The sequence below is a fragment of the Rhinoderma darwinii genome, chromosome 12, assembly GCF_050947455.1.
Source record: "Rhinoderma darwinii isolate aRhiDar2 chromosome 12, aRhiDar2.hap1, whole genome shotgun sequence".
In the NCBI taxonomy this organism is placed as follows: Eukaryota; Metazoa; Chordata; class Amphibia; order Anura; family Rhinodermatidae; genus Rhinoderma; species Rhinoderma darwinii.
Genome location: NC_134698.1, coordinates 75,932,037 through 75,944,056, shown reverse-complemented (window position 1 = coordinate 75,944,056; position 12,020 = coordinate 75,932,037). Strand labels below are relative to the sequence as shown.

Sequence of the window (12,020 nt, the reverse complement as noted above, 5' to 3'; positions counted from 1 at the left end):
GTATACCCATAAAGCATCCAAAGCATAAATATATAACCTAAAGAAAAGGACGCCAAAAAGACTGAATATGTAGAAAAATAAGGAAACACTTTATTTGAGAATTTGAGAATTTTTGTTCTTTCACTTTTCTCACTTTTATTCATTCATCTTTTTTACCTTGTCATTGTCACCTCCATTATTAATTACATACACATTCTCACCTTCATGCACACTGCACTCATTCATTTATTTATTACTCTTCTTTTTTCCTCTCGTCTATTCAAGTTCTCACTTATGATTGTTGCACTTATGTTACTTTTGTGATACATCCTTTACAATAAAGTCCTATGTACATATGTCTTTTTGCAGTAGGGTCACATTTAACTTCCTTCATTGGCGCTTTAAACCTTACTAGGGATCACGGTCGCTGTTTACAAACATTGTGTATCCAGGGTTACTCACTCTCTCGCTGCATCGCTCCCTCTGATTGGTGTTCAGGTGGTCGGCCTCCGTTTCGCCGCTCATGACGCGCCGGACTCCGGACCCACGTGACCGCGTCTATTGACGCGGTGACGTGTGTCCGGCTCCGGCCCCTCGTGATCGGCGCTTCCGGTAGGCGCGGCCATCTTGTTTTCACCTCGAGGAAGCGATCGGTAATTATGCGGCGTTATATTATTATTACATTGTTACATCTGGGATCCCTGATTAGGATACCAATTGATTGGTCAGCGTTTCTCTATAAGAAGTGGAACATACATTGTTCAATGCTACCCCCAGACGAAGGCAGTTGCGCCGAAACGCGCGTTGGGGCAGACATCTCGCTGTGCACTCTAAACCTGGGCTCTCAATGGGTATGTGTATTGTCATTATTCATTGTGACTATTTTTTATATTTTATACTTTAGCATTGCCCATGGTTTTGCGGCGCTGTCATTACGTACTTGAGTACTCTTACCTTGACCATTGTACATGATATATATTTATATTTTCTTGTACTCATTATAACTTATATACGGCTTGCCGACATATTTAGTGCCAGGTTAAGCCATTTGGCTTTCAGTACTTTTTGTCTATTCAGACTGTATTTATTACACCAAATTGCATGGCTTGTATGTCTTTTTTACCTGTTGGTTTATGGATTCTTTTTTAATCATTGTATATTAATGTGTTATTCTCAAATAAAGTGTTTCCTTATTTTTCTACATATTCAGTCTTTTTGGCGTCCTTTTCGTTAGGTTATATATGGATTATGAGATGACCACTCATGGCCTCCATTTGGGGTCTTAGTTTCAAGTTAGACCTGGGCAACTCATGTCGGACTTTGTATGTTCTCTCTGTGTTAGAATGGGTTTCTAATGGGAACTTTAGTTTGCCCCAGACTCATACAGTATATAGGTTAAAAGGTATACACACAATACTTTTAGCCTGTGCTGTTTGCTCTGAGGACCATGAAGAGAGAGGAATCTGGCTAAGCTTGGCCTTATCTCCTTTCCCCATGGGAGATGTGACCCTACGCAGGGGACTACCTCTTTACAAAAGTTAATTGGCTTTGTATGAAATTACCTTTATAGCTTGGGAGCCAGATAGACCTTTCCCCAAATCACCAGTTTGATCACCCACCGATATACATAGGCAGAAAAGAACCCAAAAGGTTAGACGCCAGTAGTAGTTTTCTAAGCAGGTTGTTGGCCCCAATGGGGACTGATACGGTTGCATAAGCTGTACTGCCCTATAGACTATGTCAGCCATATACATGCTATAATTATCGTCTATCGGCTGAAAATAATGATGTCCTATTCCCCCATTAACGGGAATGTTAATCCTATGTAAGGGGGACCTGATCAGCAGCCAGGAACCTCTGCCACCACTTATCTCTGGGTAAATAAAAATATCAGAAGAGAAAATCTAACTTTTACAAGGGACTAGAACTCCCCATAGACATATAACTCATATTTACAGGGAGCTTACGCTGTGCTTCATATCAGTGGTCTCCAACCTGTGGCTCTCCAGCAGCTGTGAAACTAAAACTTTCAGCATGTGGCTGTCAGGACATGATGCGTGCTGTAGTTCCACAGCAGAACGAGGGCCACAGGTTGGAGACCACTGCTTGATATAATGAATGGTACATATGCTGCGTCTAGTGAGATATGACTGATACCCGCCATTTAATCAACTATAACATTATATCATACTTTTTGTCTTTGCAGAGTCAACTTTCCCAAGCCCTGAATGGATTATCAGACAGAGCAAAGGAAGCCAAAGAATTCCTCGTCCAACTTAGAAACATGGTCCAGCAAATCCAGGTACAGTTGTCAGCTGAGAAAGAAGCAAATCACAAGGTTAATACACTGTTTGTAATGATATTTACTCAACATGACAACTGTATAATTATAATGTACTGACATTGTATCCTGAATTCTGAGGGCACCAGTACCCTACAGCTTCTTAGTGGGCATACACAGATAGATTTAAAGTGCAGGTTTCGTCATGTACAAAAATATAAGAACTATAATACTGCCCCCTATGTACAAGCATATAACTACTATAATACTACCCCTATATACAAGAATATAACTACTATAATACTGCCCCCTATGTACACGCATATAACTACTATAATACTGCTCCTATATACAAGAATATAACTACTATAATACAGCCCCTATATACAAGAATATAACTACTATAATACTACCCCTATATACAAGAATATAACTACTATAATACTGCCCCCTATGTACACGCATATAACTACTATAATACTACCCCTATATACAAGAATATAACTACTATAATACTGCCCCCTATGTACAAGAATATAACTACTATAATACTGCCCCTATATACAAGAATATAACTACTATAATACTGCTCCTATATACAAGAATATAACTACTATAATACTGCCCCCTATATACAAGAATATAACTACTATAATACTGCGCCCTATATACAGGAATATAACTACTATAATACTGCCCCCTATATACAAGAATATAACTACTATAATACTGCTCCCTATATACAAGAATATAACTACTATAATACTGCTCCATATATACAAGAATATAACTACTATAATACTGCCCCTATATACAAGAATATAACTACTATAATACTGCCCCCTATATACAAGAATATAACTACTATAAGGGCATGACCACACATGGCGGAATTCCTCCGCAACTGTCCGCATCAATGCCGCACAGAATCTGCGTTGCAGATTCTGCAGCGGATCTGCACAAAATGTGCAGAAAATTGATGCGGACTGGCCGCTGCGGACTGCAGGAAAAGTGCTTCTCTTCTCCCTATTCAGTGCAGGATAGAGAGAAGGGACAGCACTTTCCCTAGTGAAAGTCAAAGAAATTCATACTTACCGCCCGTTGTCTTGGTGACGCGTCCCTCTTTCGGCATCCGGCCCGACCTCCCTGGATGACGCTCCAGTCCATGTGACCGCTGCAGCCTGTGCTTGGCCTGTGATTGGCTGCAGCCGTCACTTACACTGAAACGTCATCCTGGGAGGCCGGACTGGAGACAGACGCAGGGACTTCTCGGTAAGTATGAACTTATATTTTTTTTTACAGATACATGTATATTGAGATCGGTAGTCACTGTCCCGGGTGCAGAAACAGTTACTGCCGATCGCGTAACTCTTTCAGCACCCTGGACAGTGACTATTTACAGACGTCTCCTAGCAACGCTCCCGTCGTTACGGGAGCCCCATTGACTTCCTCAGTCTGGCTGTAGACCTAGAAATACATAGGTCCAGCCAGAATGAAGAAATGTCATGGTAGTAAAAACAATACGCTCCGCAGCACACATAAGATCTGCGGACTTCATTGCGGAATTTTGACTCTCCATTGAAGTCAATGGAGAAATTCCGCCATGAGTCCGCAACCAGTCCGCCACTGCTCCGCAACAGACAGAGCATGCTGCGGACACCAAATTCCGCTCCGCAGCCTATGCTCCGCAGCGGAATTGTACGCATCGTGTAAACGAACACTGCTAAATTAAAGTGAAAGTCAATGGAGAAACGGCTCCGCTGCGGATTAACGCTGCGGAGTGTCCGCAGCGGAATTTAAGTGAAATTCCGCTATGTGTGAACCCGCCCTAATACTGCCTCTATATACAAGAATATAACTACTATAATACTGCCCCCTATATACAAGAATATAACTACTATAATACTGCCCCCTATATACAAGAATATAACTACTATAATACTGCTCCTATATACAAGAATATAACTACTATAATACTGCCCCTATATACAAGAATATAACTACTATAATACTGCCCCCTATATACAAGAATATAACTACTATAATACTGCCCCCTATATACAAGAATATAACTATTATAATACTGCTCCTATATACAAGAATATAACTACTATAATACTGCTCCCTATATACAAGAATATAACTACTATAACACTGCCCCCCTATATACAAGAATATAACTACTATAATACTGCTCCTCTATATACAAGAATATAACTACTATAATACTGCCTCCTATATACAAGAATATAACTACTATAATACTGCCCCCTATGTACAAGCATATAACTACTATAATACTACCCCTATATACAAGAATATAACTACTATAATACTGCCCCCTATGTACAAGAATATAACTACTATAATACTGCCCCTATATACAAGAATATAACTACTATAATACTGCGCCCTATATACAGGAATATAACTACTATAATACTGCCCCCTATATACAAGAATATAACTACTATAATACTGCTCCCTATATACAAGAATATAACTACTATAATACTGCTCCATATATACAAGAATATAACTACTATAATACTGCCCCTATATACAAGAATATAACTACTATAATACTGCCCCCTATATACAAGAATATAACTATTATAATACTGCCTCTATATACAAGAATATAACTACTATAATACTGCCCCCTATATACAAGAATATAACTACTATAATACTGCCCCCTATATACAAGAATATAACTACTATAATACTGCTCCTATATACAAGAATATAACTACTATAATACTGCCCCTATATACAAGAATATAACTACTATAATACTGCCCCCTATATACAAGAATATAACTACTATAATACTGCCCCCTATATACAAGAATATAACTATTATAATACTGCTCCTATATACAAGAATATAACTACTATAATACTGCTCCCTATATACAAGAATATAACTACTATAACACTGCCCCCCTATATACAAGAATATAACTACTATAATACTGCTCCTCTATATACAAGAATATAACTACTATAATACTGCCTCCTATATACAAGAATATAACTACTATAATACTGCTCCTCTATATACAAGAATATAACTACTATAATACTGCTCCTCTATATACAAGAATATAACTACTATAATACTGCCTCCCCTATATACAAGAATATAACTACTATAATACTGCCCCTATATACAAGAATATAACTACTATAATACTGCCCCCTATATACAAGAATATAACTACTATAATACTGCCTCTATATACAAGAATATAACTACTATAATACTGCCCCCTATATACAAGAATATAACTACTATAATACTGCCCCCTATATACAAGAATATAACTACTATAATACTGCTCCTATATACAAGAATATAACTACTATAATACTGCCCCTATATACAAGAATATAACTACTATAATACTGCCCCCTATATACAAGAATATAACTACTATAATACTGCCCCCTATATACAAGAATATAACTATTATAATACTGCTCCTATATACAAGAATATAACTACTATAATACTGCTCCCTATATACAAGAATATAACTACTATAACACTGCCCCCCTATATACAAGAATATAACTACTATAATACTGCTCCTCTATATACAAGAATATAACTACTATAATACTGCCTCCTATATACAAGAATATAACTACTATAATACTGCTCCTCTATATACAAGAATATAACTACTATAATACTGCCCCCTATATACAAGAATATAACTACTATAATACTGCTCCCTATATACAAGAATATAACTACTATAATACTGCCCCCTATATACAAGAATATAACTACTATGATACTGCTCCTATATACAAGAATATAACTACTATAATACTGCTCCTATGTACAAGAATATAACTACTATAATACTGCTCCTATGTACAAGAATATAACTACTATAATACTGCCCCTATATACATGAATATAACTACTATAATACTGCCTCCTATATACAAGAATATAACTACTATAACACTGCCCCTATATACAAGAATATAACTACTGTAATACTGCCCCCTATATATACAAGAATATAACTACTATAATACTGCCCCTACATACAAGAATATAACTACTATAATACTGCCTCAGATCTACAAGAATATAACTACTATAATACTGCCCCTATATACAAGAATATAACTACTATAATACTGCCCCCTATATACAAGAATATAACTACTATAATACTGCCCCCTATATACAAGAATATAACTACTATAATACTGCCCCCTATATACAAGAATATAACTACTATAATACTGCCCCCTATGTACAAGAATATAACTGCTATAATACTGCCTCCTATATACAAGATTATAACTGCTATAATACTGCTCCCTATATACAAGAATATAACTACTAAAATACTGCCCCCTATATACAAGAATATAATTACTATAATACTGATCCCTATATACAAGAATATAACTACTATAATACTGCCTCCTATATACAAGAATATAACTGCTATAATACTGCTCCCTATATACAAGAATATAACTACTAAAATACTGCCCCCTATATACAAGAATATAATTACTATAAGGGCATGACCACACATGGCGGAATTCCTCCGCAACTGTCCGCATCAATGCCGCACAGAATCTGCGTTGCAGATTCTGCAGCGGATCTGCACAAAATGTGCAGAAAATTGATGCGGACTGGCCGCTGCGGACTGCAGGAAAAGTGCTTCTCTTCTCCCTATTCAGTGCAGGATAGAGAGAAGGGACAGCACTTTCCCTAGTGAAAGTCAAAGAAAGTGTTCGTTTACACGATGCGTACAATTCCGCTGCGGAGCATAGGCTGCGGAGCGGAATTTGGTGTCCGCAGCATGCTCTGTCTGTTGCGGAGCAGTGGCGGACTCATGGCGGAATTTCTCCATTGACTTCAATGGAGATTCAAAGTTCCGCAATGAAGTCCGCAGCTGTCATGCACATGTCATGTGTGCTGCGGATGCGTCTTGCTTTTTTAACTTGACATTTCTTCATTCTGGCTGGACCTATGTATTTCTAGGTCTACAGCCAGACTGAGGAAGTCAATGGGGCTCCCGTAATGACGGGAGCGTTGCTAGGAGACGTCAGTAAATAGTCACTGTCCAGGGTGCTGAAAGAGTTAAGCGATCGGCAGTAACTGTTTCTGCACCCGGGACAGTGACTACCGATCTCAATATACATGTATCTGTAAAAAAATATATAAGTTCATACTTACCGAGAACTCCCTGGGTCTGTCTCCAGTCCGGCCTCCCAGGATGACGATTCAGTGTAAGTGACGGCTGCAGCCAATCACAGGCCAAGCACAGGCTGCAGCGGTCACATGGACTGGCGCGTCATCCAGGGAGGTCGGGCTGGATGCCGAAAGAGGGACGCGTCACCAAGACAACGGCCGGTAAGTATGAAAGTCGTTTACTTTCACTAGGGAAAGTGCTGTCCCTTCTCTCTATCCTGCACTGATAGGGAGAAGGGAAGCACTTTTCCCGCAGTCCGCAGCAGCTAGTCCGCATCAATGTACTGCACATTTTGTGCAGATCCGCAGCAGAATCTGCAACGCAGATTCTGTGCGGCATGGATGCGGACAGTTGCGGAGGAATTCCGCCATGTGTGGTCATGCCCAAATTCATACTTACCGCCCGTTGTCTTGGTGACGCGTCCCTCTTTCGGCATCCGGCCCGACCTCCCTGGATGACGCTCCAGTCCATGTGACCGCTGCAGCCTGTGCTTGGCCTGTGATTGGCTGCAGCCGTCACTTACACTGAAACGTCATCCTGGGAGGCCGGACTGGAGACAGACGCAGGGAGTTCTCGGTAAGTATGAACTTATATGTTTTTTTACAGATACATGTATATTGAGATCGGTAGTCACTGTCCCGGGTGCAGAAACAGTTACTGCCGATCGCGTAACTCTTTCAGCACCCTGGACAGTGACTATTTACAGACGTCTCCTAGCAACGCTCCCGTCATTACGGGAGCCCCATTGACTTCCTCAGTCTGGCTGTAGACCTAGAAATACATAGGTCCAGCCAGAATGAAGAAATGTCATGGTAGTAAAAACAATACGCTCCGCAGCACACATAAGATCTGCGGACTTCATTGCGGAATTTTGACTCTCCATTGAAGTCAATGGAGAAATTCCGCCATGAGTCCGCAACCAGTCCGCCACTGCTCCGCAACAGACAGAGCATGCTGCGGACACCAAATTCCGCTCCGCAGCCTATGCTCCGCAGCGGAATTGTACGCATCGTGTAAACGAACACTGCTAAATTAAAGTGAAAGTCAATGGAGAAACGGCTCCGCTGCGGATTAACGCTGCGGAGTGTCCGCAGCGGAATTTAAGTGAAATTCCGCTATGTGTGAACCCGCCCTTATACTGATCCCTATATACAAGAATATAATTACTATAATACTGCTCCCTATATACAAGAATATAACTACTATAATACTGCTCCCTATATACATGAATATAACTACTATAATACTGCTCCCTATATACAAGAATATAACTGCTATATCACTGCTCCCTATACACAATATAACTACTATAATACTGCCCCCTATATACAAGAATATAACTACTATAATACTGCCCCCTATATACAAGAATGTAACTACTATAATACTGATCCCTATATACAAGAATATAATTACTATAATACTGCTCCCTATATACAAGAATATAACTACTATAATACTGCTCCCTATATACATGAATATAACTACTATAATACTGCTCCCTATATACAAGAATATAACTGCTATATCACTGCTCCCTATACACAATATAACTACTATAATACTGCCCCCTATATACAAGAATATAACTACTATAATACTGCCCCTATATACAAGAATATAACTACTATAATACTGCCCCCTATATACAAGAATGTAACTACTATAATACTGCCCCCTATATACAAGAATATAACTACTATAATACTGCCCCTACATACAAGAATAGAACTACTATAATACTGCCTCCTATATACAAGAATATAACTACTATAATACTGCCTCTATGTACAAGAATATAACTACTATAATACTGCCTCCTATATACAAGAATATAACTACTATAATACTGCTCCTATATACAAGAATATAACTACTATAATACTGCCCCTACATACAAGAATATAACTGCTATAATACTGCTCCTTATATACAAGAATATAACTACTAAAATACTGCCCCCTATATACAAGTATATAATTACTATAATACTGCTCCCTATATACAAGAATATAACTACTATAATACTGCCCCCTATATACAAGAATATAACTACTATAATACTGCCCCCTATATACAAGAATATAATTACTATAATACTGCTCCCTATATTCAAGAATATAACTACTATAATACTGCCCCCTATATACAAGTATATAACTACTATAATACTGCCCCCTATATACAATAATATAACTACTATAATACTGCTCCTATATACAAGAATATAACTACTATACTACTGCCCCTATATACAAGAATATAACTACTATAATACTGCTCCCTATATACAAGAATATAACTACTATAATACTGCCCCCCTATATACAAGAATATAACTACTATAATACTGGCCCTATATACAAGAATATAACTACTATAATACTGCCCCCTATATACAAGAATAACTACTATAATACTGCCTCCTATATACAAGAATATAATTACTATAATACTGCCCCCTATATACAAGAATATAACTACTATAATACTGCCCCCTATATACAAGAATATAACTACTATAATACTGCCCCTATATACAAGAATATAACTACTATAATACTGCCCCCTATATACAAGAATATAACTACTATAATACTGCCCCCTATACAGGAATATAACTACTATAATACTGCCCCCTATATACAAGAATATAACTACTATAATTCTGCCCCTTATGGACAAGGCTTTGCCTGCCATGAACATCCCTGTATCAGATTACAGATCCCATTTGATAGCTTTATTCTATGAGTCACCTTGAGCGCCCCCGTTCTGCTGTGTGCAGAAAAAGACCTGTTCTAGTAATCGCTTCCCTGCACTTGGGCTACATAAAACATCACAATGTAGCCTCAGTCTATTTATTTTTCCTTTCATTTTTTTGTTTCTTTGTTTTTTTCCAGAAATAGCACCACCAATGTCCATGGGCTGTGTCTGGTATTGCAGCATTTCCTTTGAGGATATGTTCACATGGTAACGCAAAATACGTCTGAAATTACGGAGCTGTTTTCAGGCGAAAACAGCTTCTGAATTTAAGACGTTTTTACAAGTTCACGCGTTTTTCGCGGTGTCCATTACGGACGTAATTGAAGCTGTTTTTCAATGCAGTCAATGAAAAACGGTTTCAATTACGTCCCAAGAAGTGTCCTGCACTTTTTTGAAGCGGGCGTAATTTTACGCGCAGTCTTTTGACAGTGACGCGTAAAATGACAGCTCGTCTGCACAGATCATCGTAGACCCATTACAAGCAATGGACAGATGTTTGCCGACGTATTGGAGCCGTCTTTTCAGGCGTAATTCGAGGTGTAAAACGCCTCCATTACGCCTGAAAATAGGTCGTGTGCACATACCCTAAGGGTATGTTCACACGCAGAGTCAAAAACGTTTAAAAATACGGAGCTGTTTTCAAGAGAAAACAGCTCCTGATTTTCAGACGTTTTTTGTGCCACTCGCGATTTTCACAGCGCTTTTCCCGGCGTTTTTGGAGCTTTTTTCAATAGAGTCTAACGGCTCCAAAAACGTCCCAAGAAAAACGCTTCGTCAGAACAGAACGCCGTTTTCCCATTGAAATCAATGGGCAGATGTTTGGAGGTGTTCTGCTTCCGATTTTTCTGCAATTTTTCGGGCGTTTACGGCCGTGTGAACATACCCTAACTGGGATGAGCTGCAATACCAGACACAGCCCAAGTTACTCATCCGCTTCTGTTTAGTTGAATAGAGCAGAAGTAAAACTAAAGAATCATTCATCCCCAATGAGAATTGTAACAGAAATTGTGTTCGGCCATATTTCTCCTCATTCATTCAGGTGAATCGGCAGCAACGCCCTACACCGTATGCGACCATATATAATGCATTAAAGTAACGGCGCATCTTCTGACATGTCATTGAGCTCATAGACCACCACCAATTGGTATTATCTGGTGGTCAATAATTCATTTTTGTTGCCATAGGGGTAGGACAATAAGCGGTGGCCAGATAACCCTAGCGCCGCTTATCTCACAATAGAAAATTGTTGAAAACCAACATGCTGAACATTGGTTTCCTGACATCGGGGGGCAGTGGGGCTGCCCCCTTACACATTAGACTATGGTCACCAGTACATCTCTACACCAATGGTCACCAACCTGTGGCTGTCCAGCTGTTGAGAAACTATAACTCCCAACATACCTTCCCAGCCTGCGGAGCATGGAGAGCCACATGTTGTGGGTCATGAAATAAAAAATATTGCCCTTATGTCAAACAGCTCCATAAATCTCAGCTTCCTGGACCCATGATTTGTGACATAGAATATTGAAGCTCCCTGGAGTCCGCCATAACCGTAGCCGCCTGATTTTTATTTGCAGGAGAACAGTGTGGAGTTTGAGGCCTGTCTGGTCGCACAATGTGACGCCCTCATCGACGCCCTTAACAGAAGGAAGGTCCAACTTCTCTCTCGGGTTAATAAGGAACATGAACACAAGCTGAAGGTCAGCCACATGGAAAATGCTAAACCTTGTGCCCTCTATCATCCAAAAAGTGTATGTTTT

At 39.1% G+C, this 12,020-nt stretch overlaps 1 protein-coding gene and 1 long non-coding RNA gene across 12 annotated transcripts in view; one reads left to right on the top strand and one right to left on the bottom strand.

Annotated features, from left to right (window-relative positions):
* The window catches only part of TRIM9 (tripartite motif containing 9), a 71,041-nt gene that overhangs the window by 34,002 nt on the left and 25,019 nt on the right, over positions 1-12,020 (top strand). For 4 of the 11 annotated variants that reach the window (XM_075844105.1, XM_075844104.1, XM_075844099.1 and 1 more), the window contains exons 2-3: positions 2,186-2,317; positions 11,838-12,011. In XM_075844105.1, coding sequence (XP_075700220.1) covers positions 2,186-2,317; positions 11,838-12,011 — 306 coding nt within the window. The remainder of the gene's footprint in view (positions 1-2,185; positions 2,318-11,837; positions 12,012-12,020) is intronic. The other 7 variants (XM_075844108.1, XM_075844107.1, XM_075844103.1 and 4 more) reach the window with 3 other exon arrangements.
* LOC142664780 (uncharacterized) overlaps positions 1-12,020 on the bottom strand; it is a 38,920-nt gene that overhangs the window by 14,636 nt on the left and 12,264 nt on the right. The window contains exon 2 of the long non-coding RNA XR_012851375.1: positions 2,171-2,294. This is a non-coding gene — a long non-coding RNA (uncharacterized LOC142664780). The remainder of the gene's footprint in view (positions 1-2,170; positions 2,295-12,020) is intronic.